Below are 18,464 nucleotides of genomic sequence, written 5' to 3'. Positions count from 1 at the left end.
GATTCAACCATTACAACAAGTGATCAGAAGAGCAGAATGACAAGTAAAAGAACACATTAACTTTCCATCTCTCAAGATGTCAGATTATTTAATCATATGAAGATTAAGGAGAAGGAACAGTTTATGTCCATTAAAGCTGATTCTGAGAAAAAACAAATTTCATGTCGGGCAGGAGCCATTTTCGCTCAACACGGCCCAGCTTTATAGTGTCGTAACGCTTGAAGAGAACCAATTTCTTATGTTATCGATTTGCCTAAACTTAATAATCCTCAAAATGCAACAGATGGTGATCCAATTGCTATTTTACTGAATAATAAACATAAACTGTTTCCCCCTTGATCTTCATTTACTTATGGGCCGACAAATACGTATACCGAAAAAATCTTTTCTTCCTTCCAAGGTTCGAAAAAGATTTTTTTTTTTACTTAAGATACTTAAAAAACTTTCTTATGTATGTATTTTTTAATATTTAAGGCTGTTAAGGTGTCAATTCATAAGTTTGACATTGATTGTGCATCCCGTGGTGTTCATATTTGGACATCTCTCATGAATAGATGCCCAAGTTTTCAGATTCTTCGACATTATCTTTCGTAATTTTTTTTCTCATTAAATTTATAAAATTTTTTAATGTTATGGAGATCTTTGACAGGTTCGTAAACACTACATTATTCTTTGGAAATTTTCAGTTTCTTCGCGACGCTGGATTTGAAAATTTAAATTTTATGTCTTCAATTTAGTTTATATTTTAATATTTTTTTAAAACTAATGTCAATAACTATTTGAAGTGCTTTTGAATTTACGAAGTATTTTACAAAAAGCATAATGACTTACATTTCATACACATGTCCTTGCTCAACTCGCTCTTCTACATCTGCCAAGCTGCGAACATGGAGGGGTGAATGTGGCAGGACTCCATGCATCCATGGCAGTCCATATAAGGACAGGAAACCATTCACAATTCCCACCACAAACAAATCTAAATGATAGGCAGGACCTTTTTTCAGCCTGAAAATAATTCAAAATTCATATTATTATCAATAAAATTTTGAGCAAAATGAAAGACAAAGAAAACATAATTTTAATCACATATTTTAAAACGTGAGTTTATGGCTTTCTGAATTTAGATTTTAATTTAACAAATTTTTTTTTATAAAATCGGTTGCAGAAAATAAAGAAGCACAAGAAAAATACACGAAAGAATATATTTTAACTCGATAAGTGAAAGATTGAGTACTTGACGTACTTGATTGAATACGAGTTTTAAAAACTTAATATTATAAAAATTTGAATAAAATATTAGTAGAAAATAAAAGCGGAAATTATACCGAAAACTTATTTAATTAAAATATTTGTGCAAGAAAAAGTGTTATTTTTAAACTTACATCATATCAAAAGATATTCAACTTACTAACATGGATTTTGGAAAATATTTAACTTACTTATATTAAACTAATCACGTAGAAAATTTGAAAAGCTTTATGGTAAAAAAATTTCGAATAAAATATAAGTAGAAAATTAGAGGAAAATTTGCTCTGAAAACCTATTTTATTAATTTTTTTATGCAAAAAAAAAAAAAAAAAAAAAAAAAAAAAAAAAAAAGGCGCATGATCTAAAAATTTACATTGTTTAAAAAGGTATTTAACTTACTTGTTACAAGGGTTGTTTACCATTGCCGCTGAAATATTCTGGTCCATAAAGAATAAAAGGGAAAGAGCAAAACCCATGCCTAAAGCTGCTATAGCAGCTTGCCATGGAAGCTCTTCAACCGGAGCTCGGGTAAGTGGCAAATTGACATTATATCGGAACTGGTCAGCTGTAAAATGATAAACCGATTATAAGTATTTATGTCTTATATTTTTCAGTTTCCAAAGTATTTGCGAAAAGTTATAATTATTTACCGACTAAATTCGACTAACTTACTTTATTCATGTTTATTACATCAGACATATACAAATTGTCCAGCAGAAAACTGACTGATTTCAAATTTGAACATCCGAAACGAATGAAAGACGAAATGAAAGGATGATAGAGGAATGAAACAAACAGCATGTTTATTGTGAAAGCTGTAAAAATTCAATGCAGATATGTGAGAATTTAGTTACAAGAGTTCCCAATAAGTGGCGCTGGGCATTGTACGGAGTTTCTGCAACGAATACAAATGCCGTAGAACTGATGCTAGTACCTACTTGTGTGTATCAGAAGCACACGTTGTGCTCAATAAAATACACGGCCAAATTCTGTACGACAAACTTCTTTCTTGTTTTAAGGTTAAAACTGTTCGCTCAGGTCATAGATGGCTGGAAATGCCACCTGTTGGCGACCTCTGTAACTCAATTACAAAATTTCTGTATAAAATTTATACAACTTTTCCAATAAATATACCATTTGTTTCATTCCTTTATCATCATTGGTTTTTCAGATTTTTAATTCTGAAATCAGTCAAATCACCGCTGGACAGTCTGCATGATACATATTAAGATGAATTTTTTTTTTAACTAAAATTAAAATAGAAGCTATAAAAGATTTTTTTGTAAAAATATTTTTCAGTAAAAATTATTGTAAAGTATAAATATAAATACATTAGATGTCAAATTAGTTCTCATACAATATTTATATTCTAACATACGCATAAAATAAAAATCCTGAAGTATAATACTAAAAAAACATAACATTAATTACCGTTATCCATAAGAAGATGAGGATGGAATATAGTGACATGATTCTCTAATAGCATGCAGGAGATATTTTTCTTCCCGAGATTTTTTTTTCTAGAACAACCCTATAACTCATAACATCATTTGCGGTCAGTATCTATTCAAGAATCACGCGTTTAAAAATTGGTGTCTAGATTTTCGAGGTTTAGCACGGAGTTAGAAGAGCTTTTTTAAAATGCGGTAAACTTCCATCATTATTATTGATTAGGAAGTAAAAATTCGTGTTGAAGTATAGAAAAAGTGATTTCGAAGAAAGAGTTTACGTCCTATCTTGAAACTATGAATATTATGACTGTCAGCACTGTCGCATTCTGTTTGTCCAATAACGAACACTAAGTATCATCAATTAATGGGTTCTCTGGATCTTAATTCTGGATCTAATTGGATTATTCAGGTTGTACTCTTTAGATACTGAAATCGACATGATTGATGTTATGCTAAATATGTTATGAGATGTTAAATTTATGAATTAGACATGCGGTAAATCATAAATTCAACATGCGGTAATCGATATCGATATGTTAAATTCATAAATTTAAACATATTTTAAAGCCTTATACAGCGAGTTCGGAAAGAAATTCACATGAATGCAGTGCGTGTTTTATTATCTTTACAAAAACTTAAGTTTTATTTTATGACTAGTCGTTGAACAGCCGACCCGATTCTGAGTTTACGGCTATCCATGTTAAACTCCGTAGCCTTGTAATTTGAACCCAACACAGAAAACAAGGGCACTTATGGATCAAGCATTGGGACAGACTAGCCTTTTTGATGAATTTGCGTTACATAGAGAAGAAAACAACGAAAAACTCTCACGATTAGACCGATGGCAAGGGGACTCTCTCACATGATCCATCTATCACTGAGGGTATTTTAAATCAGAACTGGTGTCAGTGTAAGCCGGAAGCAGAATTCGAACCAACCAGCCATCGCTGGGATTCTAACCTGGGACGCCTTATTGGGAGGTGAACGCTCTATCTATCCCATGATAAAAAAATCTATAAGTCGAAATATACCAACCTAAATTTATAATGTAAATATAATCTTTTACTACATTAAAATGAATGCTTTTGCTAAAATAAAATCAAAATAATTTCATGACTCAAAATACTTTCGATTTGAAACTCTACGAGAACTTATCGGATACTCAGTTTTTTTGTCAATTAAAATTTATTTGAACTAAATCAGTGCCTTATACAGCGTAACAACAACAGTGTTTGTTCATGAATTCAGCAGTGTCTGTTATTATAACAGTGTATGAAATATAATCGGAAAAAGGAATGAAAAAAAAAGTAGTGCAGTGCTTGTTTTTTAAAAAAAATATATACTTACTGGCGACATCTCTAAATACAAATGATCCTAGAAAGCTCATCGAGATAACTGCTACAGGCAAGGCGTAGTCGGCCAGTATTTCACGTTTGCTGGCCTGCAGGTACGGTCTGAAATTAAAATAAAAGAAATAAATTCAAAACTATAGTCAGAATTTTTTATTAGTTTCTTCCAATTTCGATATTCAATGATAAAATCAAGATTCCCTAGTAAAAAATTATCTTAAGATTTTCTTTGGAAAACGAAATTTTTTAATACTTTTCCTAGGTTATTTTGAATATTTTACTTTTCCTTTTTAAACAAAATCCCTGGCGATTTTTTCCTAGACATTTCTTGCTCATTCTGAAGTCTTTTTTTCCTAAATCGTTGGAGAAATCTAGACCATATTTCCATTATGGTCTCTATAACAGACTGTCGTGAGAGTATTCTATTTTTGTCAGCAATATTTATTCTTATTTATTTATTAATTTAATAATTAGGTAATATTTATTAATTTTTGAAGCCTGCAGAAAATAAATTCTAAAAAACGAAATCTGAAAGTATTAGGTCTACTTTTATAATGTTTTAAAATAAAATTTTACTGCTACAAAAGAAAATCTGTAGATAATTAAAAATATATAGACCATTAAAAAAAACCAAACACCTTTAGATTTTCCTGTGGAATTTTTTAAAGAGAATAGTAAAATTTTGTTTATTTGGGTTTCCGTAGAATGTTAATGAGAAAAAATATATACTGTAATTTACTGTATTTACGCAATAAATTTTTTTAACGAAATGGAATTTATTGCTTAAGACTAATTTATTCAAAATGAATAAAAATAGACCTAATTTGAATATAACTATTGGTTTTGAAAATATTAACCATTTTATGGTTAAAATAATGCTTAACTATGTTTGCTGTTAGAATAGAATAACTCTTATAAACTTAATTTGATGATCATTACTAAATTATAATATACAGTGCATAAAACTGGGGTGATGAAATTATTATAAGGAAGTTGAGAAAACTAATTCCAGCCTTTAAAATAAAATTACAGGTAAAAAAAAAATCACCTCTCGGATTTATTATTTAATTATTAATTTAACTCAATATATTTTTTTCTCGCATACATCCAGTGCATTTTAAATGAAGAGAACATTAATATACTTTTCCACTGAACATTTTTGTTTTAAACAAAATGATAGGCTAATTTATCACTTGATTAAATTTGATGAACTAGTTACATTGAAAAAGAGCTAACCTCTATTAAATGAATATAATCTCGTGTCACTAAATATAATTGATGGTTTGAAGGAACTGACACTTTCTCCCTTTGCAATTTTAGAATATAATATGGCATCTTTAGAGTTTATTTCCAGTTATTTAGAGTTTATTTTATACTGAGATAATTTTTTGGAACAGATAATTGATGTTTCAAGTAAAATATAATGACAATTTATTACAAATTAAAACTTAATTTATCGTAATTCTTGTAAATCACAAAGAATTTGTTACGATTATTAAATATTAAAAGTATATTATAAAGAAATGGCTCATCTACATAAGCCTATATCAATTAACTTGCAAAAAACTTTAAAAGGTTAACTTAACTTTAAAAGGTATTTACAATATTATGATTGTACTATTTTACTTTTTTTACTGTGAATCATCTTATATTCCGAAAAACGGGAAGGTAAGTTTTTGAATCTAAGGATGTAAACATTTTTGAACACAATTGACTTTGAAAATTTTAAAACTTGAACATAATTTATTTTCTTTAAAACCTGTAATAGAGAAATCTTATGTGCTAAAAATTTTGTTAATGTCACCTTGGTCCTATAAATATACGATCAATGTATACCCTTTTTGATTAAACAAATGTGACATCGATTTTATGACCTTAAATATTACAGAATTGTTGGAAAATTTGCTGAACCTTTTTCACGAAATTTTGACCTTCGACCAATCATTGTAAAGACAAACCAAACGTTTCAAAAACAGACTTAGGGTTGTTGCATAACGGCTCTTAAGAAGATCATTTTGTTCACGTTCTTAAAATTTGTAAAAGGAACAATTTTTTGCCATTTTTGCTTTTTTTTGTTGAGGTAGATTCTATTATAAAATTTACAGTTTTTTAGACATAAATTGGATCTTGGAAATTTCCAAAATCTCAAAAATACTCTATATATAGACGTTCTGGTTTATTATGATCTCTTTATTCCACAATATCTAGAATTATCTTTCCATGAGAACATAACTCGTTTCCCATCCTGCAATGATCGAAATAGATTTTCCTGAGAATTGAAAAAGGTATTAAGGACACCTTTTGTTACATCTACATGTTTTTCATTCATCATAACATTGTATTTTCAAACACTTGCCAAGTTTAAGTTCAAACTTTTGTTTTACCATTATTTGCAATGATCTGGTGATGCCATCAATTTCACAGACGAATTTTATCTTGAAAACTACGTAAGATTGTTACATTTTATTTGACATACTTCTTAATGGCAGTAAGCTTTTTAAATGTGTTAATAGTCTACATAATTACTATTAAGGAATGGTCATTTTCATGGCCAGGCTCTATAAACTGCTTGAATGTTTTAAGAAAAAATATTATTGCAATATCCAAGGAAATTAATTTTTGATTGCGATGAGTATCTCAAATTGTTTTTTATTTTAATTTTACCTCCACACTTGTTCTTACCACAACAGAGAAAACTGGATTAAAGTATCGTATTATCATAGTGTAAAAGCTTATGGCAATTTGTGGGGAAAATCTTAAGTATCTTCATGGGGAAATTAGCATGATCGTTAGAAAACAAGTTAAAAAATTTACACGTGTACTTTTACACATCAGGTTTTATTAATTTGAATATGATGGATTTTTACATTAGAGCATGTACTATAGTAATGCACTATTGGCTTAGTTAGTAAGTTAATACTGTAGTAAGTTATCTCTAGTTTAATATGAAAAAATATCTTTGGAGTATCTCTTATTATTCATGCAAATTTTAATTTGCATTTTAGAGTAGCATTTTGCGTTCCTTTCGGATTTCAAAAATTGCATACGAATAATACTAATAACAGATTATAAAAGGAAAAGGCCAGACATTCTCCAAAAAGAGATAAAAAATACATAACATCTCGGTTGAAGGAGCATAATGCGAATTGATGTACTATATGTCTAGTTTACTCCTTCAATGAAATTATGTCATTTTTCTAATTATATTTTGTCCTTTTTCTTGATTAAATGAGCATAAATTCCTTGACAGGAACTAGCATATTCTTGTCTGTTGAATTATTGTATTTTTCATTTGTACCATTTCTGTAAAATGTTAACATAAAATGAGAATGAAACTTACGTTTTATTGAAATTGTAGAGGGAGACGGCGAGCCAGACGGTACCACACATGAGGAGCAAAAAGAGTAAACTGTTTTCCCTTTTACACGGTTGAGTAATGGACACTTCCCCTTGAGTTTCGTTGATACTGGAATTAGTTATCCAGAGAGGAAATTCCACCGTTGGATTGCCCTCTTCAGTACAGGCGGGGGAGAAATAGTTGGAATTAAAATCTGTAACAGAAATTATCAACTGAATTAATTATAAATAAAAGTAAATTGTGCTCCTAAAAATGAAATTTAAAGACACACAAAAAAGTATTGCATTAGCTTTAAAATAATTAGGATGTAAATATACTAGAGATTCCAACTTTTTCCACGTTATGGGCAAATCTTTTATTGTTGCAAACGTGGAAATCTCTCAAAATAAAAAATACTTTTCTGTTTAAATGTGCATATACACCGAAGAGCCACTACATTATGACCACCCTCCAACAATAACAATGGGCTCGCCCTGGTTTTCATGGTTTCTCGCCCAGGAACAATGTTTTCATGGGGCACATTAGGACCCATAATCCTCGTAGAACAATCCCTGACGTCTCTAAGCAACTTGAACATAGTTGCAGACCAGGTTCACCTATTCATGGCAACAGTTTTTCCTGCGGGGGATGGTGTTTACCAACAGGATAATGCACCATGTCATAAGGGTCGAATCGCCATGGATTGGTTCGAGGAACATTCCAGTGACTTTCAAGTCATGTCTTGGCCTCCAAATTCACCTGACCTTAATCCAATAGAGCATTTGTGGTCCTACTTGGAAAACCAAATTTGCGTTGTCACGCTACCCCCTCGCGCAATGTGAGGGAATTGCATGACCAGTTGGTGAGCGCTTGGTACCAGATACCTCAGACTACCTATCAGCACCTTGTGGAATCAATGCCACGTGAGGGCTAAAGGTGGTCCTACATGTTATTAACAGGGCGGTCATAATGTAATGGCTCTTCGGTGTATATACTCTTTTTCATTCCGAATTGGAACATAGGGCTTCTATCATAGCTTTCCGCCTACTTTATATGTGGCCAGTTTTGATTTTCACCACGTTTTTCCTACTATTTTCAACTCGTTTGCAATCGTCCAGTGCCAAGCATTTTTTAGGTCTTCCTTTTTTTCTATTGCCCCAAGAGTTCCAATCAAAAACTTGTTTTACTTCAAATTTTTCAGGTTTGCGTAGAACATGACCAAACAATTTTCATTTACGTTTTTAATTTCGAGATCAATTGGTAATTAATTAATGTACACATGCATCAATAAAATTGTAAATTTTGAAAATAGTCTGATGGATGCTGCAGGGTCAATCCACACAGGGCACTTTCATCTATCAAGAAATCAAAAATGCAAGTATGCCATGCATACCTTAGAATAGTTTTCGCAGAGGAAAGTTAAGGAATTCATGTATTGGTCAGTAATTGCTTTAGCTTATTGCCAAGTCAACTTTTCTTAGCCTTACGCATTCAAATGTGTTGGTGGAAACGAATGTGTGAGAAAAAAAATAACGAATTTTAATGAAATCAAAACCATGTTACGGTTACGGAATTGGATGTAAATGTGTTAGGCAGACGTAGAATGAATCTCTAAAAATAGATTTTATTCCGCACTCAATTCAAGGTTGTGGCATAAAAAGATTACTGATTATATTAATGAATTTCTTTTATTGAAAAAGGGATTAAATAGGATAACATTATAGTTTTTAAATGTTCGAAAATATGTTATGCATATTTTTGCATGACAGTAGCAAAAGTTATTTTTTTTAACGTATAATAATTTTACTCTTTCAGAACCGTGATCACACATGTAGCATAGCGCGATTAACTTTTCATGGTATCATATATAAAACGAGTCTTTCTAATTCTAGCAGACCACACAGGCATGATCTCAATAAGGTACATCTCGTATAAGTAATATGCTTTCTTTAGTGCGTTCATGGTATCATATATAAAACGAGTCTTTCCAATTCTAGCAGACCACACAGGGGTGATCTCAATACGGTACATCTCGTATAAGTAATATGCTTTCTTTTGTGCGTTCATGGTATCATATATAAAACGAGTCTTTCTAATTCTAGCAGACCACACAGGCGTGATCTTAATACGGTACATCTCGTAAAAGTAATATGCTTTCTTTTGTGCGTATACTCTCAGAGCATGCGGGTTTGGGAAAGCACATTTTTCTTATTTTGCCGGTCTTGAAGTTGTTAAAAAGGTTTTAATAAATTTGATTCAAAGTTATTTCACCACATACGATTAATTTAAACACAAATATAAAACCTCATTTAGTTCCAGTTGTCCCGCGTTGAGCCTTTTAGAGAAATAATAAAATTAACTTTATAATATCTTTTGCAGAAGGGAGGGACAATTTAGAATAGTTTCTACAGGCACTTTAAAAATATTCTTGATATCTTAGCTAGAAGTAATGAGTCTACACTAACAATTTGCGTTAGTGTGCAGGCCTGCCATGAGATTATATACAATATTTTCATTTGGAAGGGTTTGCAATAATTTTCAGTAGCAATTTTCCAAATTTAAAATTAGCACACAGCAATTTTCCAACCTTTTTGAAGATAAGTTCAAAATGCTACATTTTAATGTTGTTAGTTAATCTGTTTGAACATGAATTTCTACAAACTGTAAATGGCGAACAAAATTTGGAAAGATATTGGTACATAGGAGCGTGTTAGCCTATTTGAATCAGAAATCTGTTGTACTGACTGTCTATTATAATTTTTATTTTGCATCGAATCTAGGATTTAATTACTCAAAATACGATGCTCTATGGGTATTGGTAATTTGTTTGGTGATAAATAAGAAATATTAAATTCTGTCCTATTTATTTAGTTATTTAAAATTTTTAGATCATTGAAGAGGAAATATAGGCTTCGATATTTTTAAGCCATATAAATTTTGCTATTTTAAATAGTTACCTTGTTGTGATCCTTTATTAACCGCTCCTCTTCTTTTTTTAAATTCTATTTTGATTTGTAACTGTTGTTATACATTTACTTTCTATTGTAAGCTTATTTTATAATTACAGAAATACAAAAATGTTCCATAGTACTCATATCTTATGTCAGAATTACTTTTTTTAAATTTTTTATGAGATAGAATTCTACTCATTTGGGTATGATTTGTTGCCTTTTTTTTCCTTCAAAAATTAATAAATGATTGAAAATCATTGTTATATATTGAGATTTCTTAAGATTGAGATTTCTTATTATTGAGATTAATCTCTGAACGTTAGCTCCTCTTTTTCCTGAGCTTTAAGCTGGTGACTTTTCTACGACAAAAAAATCTAACTTTTCCCTTATTCATTGAAACATTTATGTATAGCAGAGAAAAAAGGTTTAGGTTTCTTCAGAGCCGTGAACCTTATAGAGCTAGAAGAATGATAAATTTGACAATTTGTTTAGAAAATTTCTGATTATATTTTACTAAGTCATAATGTCTTAGTAAAAATAGTTCAAGTTACATGCGAAAACAAGTAAATGAAACTCTACATTAAACCTTTATATTACACATTTTATGCCATTTACTTTCGTCTCACCCATCAAGTTGAGTAAAATGAGCATTAAATATGTAAAACTAAAGTAAAGTAGTCCCGCAATAGCCCGCAGTGCTGTGTTACGGTGGTTAAGGCTCCATAATTTCAAGACCAACTGCATGATTGTGGTTATGTGGTCATCCTTACGCGTAAGTTGCCATAGTTCCTAGACCTGGTACCCATCGATCTGAAGCTGGGTGGGTTTCAAGCCGCCACTGAGAATTGAAACCCAGTCCTTCGCAATGACACCTCAGTGCATTTAACCAGTAAGTCATCACGGCTCATAAAGCATTTATTTATTAATAATTTAGTACTTTAAAAATGATTCATAAAGTATTCTAGAATGATTATAAAGTGTAAAACAAACACCCATTTCACATATTGATTTTAAAACAGTATTTTAAAATATCTCTGGAGGAAATTCTGGATTGAATAAAAAATTATGGTTTTAAAACCTTATAGGTACGTGAATAAATACTTCACAAGCTGTTATTATTAAGATACTTTTACAATTCCAGATTATAATTTGTTCAAAATAAAACTATAAAATTACAAAGTTAATTTCAATTTAAATACTTGTTATGTTATTTATTAGAATATTTTTCCTGTTTTATAAATTTTAACTCATTTAAAAATATTTTTTTTCCTTCATCTTTTGCATTCTTATATGATTTAAATTCCTTTTCCACACATTCTTTTATAAACAAAATCTAAGAAAACATATTCAAATACAGTTAAAAACAATTTTCCCAATTTTTTTGCTCATATTGTGCAATGTGTTGGTAACTTTAATGGAACTCGTACATTTTGAAAATATATATATAAATGCCACTGTATTTCGCAACAATGTTACTTCCGGGAAATCCTAAAAATGTTATTCTGCTTGAGAATGATACTAACATGAGTTTTCTTTCTTTTTTTTTTTTTTTTTTTTTTTTTTGTTTNTCCAGCTCCTTAAATTTTTTTTTTTTTTTTTTTATCTTTTAACTTCCAAGGAAGCCTTCGAACTATTTTTCTTATTTTGAACTCTTCGCTATTAATTGTTAGAATGTTATTATCTGTATCTTTCATTATCAGTTTTAAATTTTAACATTATTATTATTAAAAGAAAAAAAAGGCATATTATTAAGTGATATTACAATTTTGTCGAGTTTATCAACTTTGAAAGAGGCAACAAACACCAAATTGAGTTAAATTTATTTTGAAAAAAAATCTGTATTCAAGCTGTTATCAATTAAGGATATTTTGTATAAATATGTTTTAAAATAAACCATTATCTTGATTTAACTTGATTGTACTCGAGCAGTTATTAGAAATGCTTATTACAAATGTCAAGCTAGATATTTCTTTTGCCTTTTAGGGAGAATATTCCTTTTGCTTGCAAAAATAAGATTGAACATACTTTAATTTTTCATAATTTTGGATTTATTACTTTTAAAAATGAAGATTATTTTGAAACGTTGATTTTAATTGTTAGTAAATTATCTGATCTTAAGGATCCTATTGTTGACAAGAATGCATAAGATATCAATCAAATATCTCATCAATCTTGCTTTTCTTATATTGGAAACACCACACTGAGAAATAAGGTATGGATAAATTCATGCCAGAATATGGTCAATATATCGTGTTTTTAGCACTATGGAGACACCAAAAAGTTCGGTAATTTTTAACGTAGCGCTTCGGTATTGACTTATGACAAAATTTCTAATAAAATATGTTTTTTTATTATCATTTTTTGATGATAAATTTAAAAGATATTAATTTTGGTTAATTTACTACCCATTAATTCGTTCACCGGTTCAGAACACTAACGTCTTTATCGAGAGTTTCACGCTTTTTTCCGTTATGCCATTAGAGCATACCAGTGTTGGTAATTTTGCCGCATAAAGCATTTTTTTTTAAAAAAAAATTTGTGACCACAAGCTCAAAATATGTACTTTTTTTTGAAAATATGATTTATTATTTGTCAAATCTATAAAGTAATCAAACTACTTTATTCAATTTACGAAGCAGATACGAAGAAAAAAAAATAATTGCTAGAGTTAGTTTTTGTTTGAACAGTTTTCCTCAGAAACATTCATAGATGTAATGATTAAATAGATTAAGTATGCTTTTGAAATATCTGATTAAAATAAAAATAAATCCCCCGAATCATTTTCAAACTGTTGGGGAAACTTGAATATTAATTTCAAATATGTTACAGCAAAAAATTTATAACTATCACGTGCTATTGATAGCAATAGATTGATGTTTTTCATAAGCATTAATACATATATTCTTTGCTTATAGGAAAAAAGAAATGCATAAAATGAAAAATAAAATAAATAAATTTAAAGATTTAAAAAAAGTTCAGAATTAAAACAAATAATGTTAAAAATGCAGCAAATACCGAAGATTTCCTGTCAAGCCCCCGGCTCATCGAAATGAGAGTAATATTTTTCTGTCGGTCATGTGCAGTATAAAATACTTTTTTTTTATAGGAGTGGTGTAAAGAATTACGAAATAGAAAAATAGAGCAAAAACAGAAGATTTCTCGCTAAGCCCCTGGTGTTGTATCAAGAGGAGAATAATATTTTTCTGTCGGTCATATGCAGTATGAAATGTTCTTTTTTCATGAGAGAGGGGTTAAGAATTACTCAGAATCCATTGAAATAGCCCCAAAATAAAGAATAAATTCCAATTCAACACCTCAAAATTTATTAAAAAACATTGTTTGAAATCAAAATATCTTTTGCTACATTTGTTGTCTTGTTAGACAAAAGTTTAAATTTGCTATCTCAAAATTAAAAAAACAAAAATGGCACATTTAATTGTATATTCTGAAGAATAATCTGATACTTTTATCGAGATTCTTTACAGCCGGTCAGGAAAACCATTTCTGTTGTTAAATTCAATTTTCGTGTTGTATTTTTACTAAATATGGGGTTAATAAGAACTATAAATTTGAAAAATAGAATTTCAGATGAACTGTTTCAGAAATGAACAAAAGATATTATTAAATAAATTATTTAAGTTCCACAACCTTTTGTGTTTTTGCTGTTCTCTCTTTTTTGCTTTAATCAGACATGTCATGATCATGCAAAAGCTGTTTATTTCCAGAAGCATTAATTTTTGGATGGCAAATGCATATTTAACTGTCTAAACACATAATACTTGCAAAATATTTATCAAATCTGAATACTGCAACAGTACTGTAGATATAATCACTGATTTGTTTCTTTTCTGCTAAAATCATCCGATAATTCAATTCAACGATTGACTTAGAATTTTGGGAATCATTACATATTTTTTCAATGATATCTAACTATTAACTGTTTTTTTAGTATCCTTCAATTTCTGTCCTTTTGGAAATCTACTTTTTTTAAATTTTTTTCCTTAGTTGGTAGCAGCCACTTCTTGCAATTCCCCCTAATCCATTTTCTTATCATCCACTTAGCAATGACTCAATTTTGTAGCAGTCCATCGCTTATCTTGTCATTGGTTAATTTTTTATGCGTAAATTTTTACTGTAAGTGAATAAATTATTTTATTTATCAAATTATCTCTTGAATATTTTATTTATTTAATTAATAAGCATTTTGAGAATTTGAGACAGACGAAGTTACATATCTTCTTAAAATATGTAACCGTAAAAAATAATCAAAAGTAATCAAATAAACTATGTGGATCGAATTTTTCTAGCTGAAAAGGAAAAATTGTAATTCTTAAGAAATTATTCAACCAATTTCAAACGAATTTTAGACATTATTGCTCAGATTGGGAGAATGAAAAAATTTATAAATGAAAACTTTTTTATTATCAAAATTTATTTTATAAAAATTTATAATTAAGTCAAATATTGAAAAAAATAACAAATAATCGAAGAGTTTAGTGAAAAAAGGGACACTTTTGTTGATCAGTTTGAATGAATATAAGGTATAGATTCCGAAGAGTATAAGGAATAAAGATTCCGATTTTCAGTTTGCGAATCTTTTTAAAATTTGCTGCTCTGACCACGCTTTTGCTTTTGACCATGAATGGAAGAAATTTAAAATAAAGAAATAAGCTCTGGCATTAACTTCGAACATTTAAGTGATTTTTTTAATTAATACAAATCAAACTCGAAAACAAAAACGTGCCTACATTTTATATATTAGGAAATATCCTGAACATAATATTTTAAAGTTAACCTTTTGTGTATAAAATGAAACATTTGTTGTATTTTTGAGGAATATCAAACTCTGCTGGGCTTATTGATTAAATTAGAGCGAGGTGAACTTTTACAGACTCGTAAAACTTTTATGAATGTAAATAGTTTTGAAAGTTTGTTTTTGTTAAGATAATTAAACCTCACGTAAAGAGTTAATTTTCTGTAACAAACATTTATTAAATAAAAATAAATTCATGTCTCTAAGCTAATATATATATATATCTATATCTATATATATATNTATAATAATAATAATAATAATGATAATAATTATAATAATAATAATAACATAAAGACAAAGAGGATAAAGGAAAAGGATGAGAGAGTGAGAGAGATTAACGAAGAAAAAATAAGAAAAATAATAATAAATTTTATTTACTGTACATAAGCTACAAGTACATAGAGCTTGTAAAATAAGTTAAAATATAGAGAAAGCAAGGAAAAAGATATGAAGAATTTTTAAAGGAGAAGAAGATAATTGTTGGAAAATGTTTTTAAAAAATATTCACAAATTAAAAAATTCTAAAATTTAAAAAATAAAAAATTGGAAAATAAAGTAAAATAAGAAAAATATATAATCTCCTGATCAGCTCACACGATTATATCCAAAAAAAATTTATATATCTATTACATTTATTCCTTATTTCTAGTAAAAATTATATATTTTTTTTATTTTCTTCGATCAAGAAAAATTTTTCAAATTCAAAACTATTGAATAAAATCGAAGTCATTCTATTCAAATTATTGAATAAAAAACTGATGATTTATTAATAATTTTGTGAGTAAAGATAACTTGCCGAGTTGTAAAAAAATCCATTAGTCTTAATTTTGATAACTGCTTTGAATTAAATGTATTTTAAACTGCATAAAATATTATACATATGTTTAATAAAACGAGTATTGGATTGATTTGAATGAGGTGGACAAAAAAGCTGGAACTGATAAGTTAATATCAAATAATATTCCATTTCCGAGGTAAAGGTGAAAGATATTTTAAACTAAATTTGTTGTGAAAAAGAAGAAACCCATTAAATTAAAAATCAGGAATGATTACTAGTGGGCTTAGAAGTAATGGAGTCCGGATAAAAATAAAGAAACTATCACTTGGTAGATATTTAGAAAAATTTTTTTTTCTTTCTAAGAAACTAAAATGAAGCAGTTATAAAAAAGGTTTTTGATTTTTAATTTCAAGCATTTTAAAATGAAGAGCATAGAATCAGATAAAAATTGAAGTATGTGTAATATTTGAGGGATCTAGAACATAATAAAACAGTTTGAGATATTTGAACATAGAAGAAATCCTTTAGATATATGCGTCGTTCAGTTACAAAAGTGGTCATCTCTGTAAATTTTGGAAATAGATTTTTTTGAGTTTTTTTATGTGCTAAATAAACTTTTCCAACAAATGGCAAATTCAAACAATTCCGTACGGAGAAAGAAATTGTGGTAAATTTACCGTACTTTATGTTAAGGACATTTCTGGTTAAAAAAAACAAGCTAACATATTCTGTCCATATGAGAACAGTTTACTGGAAATTCTGTTGTTTAAAATCATAGTTCTTATTACCACACATTTAGTAAAAAACAAAACAAAATTGAGAATTAAATTTAGCCGTAACAATGCTTTTTATGCCATGCTCTAAGGTATCATGATAAAAGTATCAGATTTTCGAAATTTTACAGCTTTTACCTAATTTTATCACAAACTATAAAACCATATTTTATAAGTAATTTTACCAAAGCCAGTACCAAAGCGCTTCCGTGAAAATTACCGAGCTTTTTGGTGTTTTCATAGAACCAGAAGCACTGTAAGCTTTTCCATATTCTTATAGCTTTGGCCATAGTTTCCCTCCCAGAGAATATTTTACATGCACTTGAACTGCTTTGCTTCAAAACAGGCCAAATCCTGATGATGCTGAGTTGCAAAACGGGCAATCTCTACATTTCTCATGCAAATACCGCTTTTGATCAAATATTTAGTGATTACTTGTTGTTCATAGCGTTATTGTCTCTTTGGTTGTGCATACGAGGTTTCTTATTGAGTTTCTTACAATCAAATCGAAATTTGCTTAGTGATAATATCTTCTAAATAAAGAAAGAAGAAAAGTACACTATGTCAAGAAATAGCCAAAGTCATTACTACATAATTTATCCTGTTAACTTTCGGTCTTCTTTTTGTGTTTTTTTAATCGAAATTTACAGCAGTTATAGCCGGATATTTTTGAAGTATTCATAATAATATTTGTTCATGATCTGTCTTTATTTTAATAGCTTTTTAATTATATAATATTCTGCAGAATATCAAATTAAATCGCCATTAGAGTCCATCTGTTTTTTAGTTTTAAAAACTCTATAGCCTCTGAGTCACATAATTTAATATTATGAATTTTGTGATTATCTAACCAGTTTTAAAGTGAACAAAACAAACGCAAAGCAAAAATAAAAATGTTAGTTTTAGAATGCAAAACAAAAATATTAGTTTTTCGTTTCTTTACAAAAATTAAAAGTGTTCCTACTTTCATTAATATTTAAGCTAGGCTTACGAAATTTCGTGCAATTATTGCATTCGATAGCCAAAATAATTGCTATAATTTACAAATTTATTGCTATATTTTTTGGCATAGGGTGTTCAACAACACTATTTTCCGTTTGTAATTTATTGTATATCTCTCAAACCTCTAAAAGCTTTGAATTTCACTGATAAGTATGAGCAATCGCATGATCTAAGCACTTCCGAAGTCATATAGTGATTCTTCAAGTATTTCCAGATAAATATGAAACAATGTATTAGTATGGAAGTGTTTTTATTGCTTTGTTCTCCCCTGTACCTTTCATTCGCAAAGATTAATATTAAATAACCATATACTTTATAATTAAACAACCATGAATTTTGTATTCTCCCCACTTTTTTCTGCTTATTTATTCTATTATATAGTCAAATAAGAAGTGAGCTTCTTGATAAAACGTTAGTTTTCTTGCTAAGAAGTTATTTCTAGAAGAAAACAACCAAGCGAAAATCACTGTACTATTAAGGAACGAAAATAAAGATATAATTTTATGCTTAATGAAATGAATAAATTAATGCTTAATTTTCAAAACTTTAATGTAATTTGTAATAGTAACTTTGAACTTATTTTGCTGTTTTAAGAAAAATAGAGGAAAATAAGAAAAACAATACTCATTGAACTTTTTTAGCGTCTCCAAAGTTTTGTTAGTCAGTATCTTTATTTCACATGTCTTATAGTTGGATATACATTATTTTCATGTAAGTCACATACATTAAGTATGGATCATTTTATGACAGATTGCAATA

At 28.9% G+C, this 18,464-nt stretch overlaps 1 protein-coding gene across 2 annotated transcripts in view; it reads right to left on the bottom strand.

The window, feature by feature from the left end:
- Window positions 1-18,464, bottom strand: part of LOC107453345 (solute carrier family 4 member 11) — a 346,640-nt gene that overhangs the window by 11,270 nt on the left and 316,906 nt on the right. For both annotated transcript variants that reach the window (XM_016070143.3, XM_071187398.1), the window contains 4 exons: window positions 7,389-7,599; window positions 4,047-4,153; window positions 1,648-1,813; window positions 832-1,005 (listed from right to left, as the gene is read on the bottom strand). In XM_016070143.3, coding sequence (XP_015925629.1) covers window positions 832-1,005; window positions 1,648-1,813; window positions 4,047-4,153; window positions 7,389-7,599 — 658 coding nt within the window. The remainder of the gene's footprint in view (window positions 1-831; window positions 1,006-1,647; window positions 1,814-4,046; window positions 4,154-7,388; window positions 7,600-18,464) is intronic.

This window comes from Parasteatoda tepidariorum, chromosome X1, assembly GCF_043381705.1.
Source record: "Parasteatoda tepidariorum isolate YZ-2023 chromosome X1, CAS_Ptep_4.0, whole genome shotgun sequence".
Lineage (NCBI taxonomy): Eukaryota > Metazoa > Arthropoda > Arachnida > Araneae > Theridiidae > Parasteatoda > Parasteatoda tepidariorum.
The sequence above is the reverse complement of the archived record's forward strand: the minus strand, read 5'-3'. Positions and strand labels throughout refer to the sequence as shown.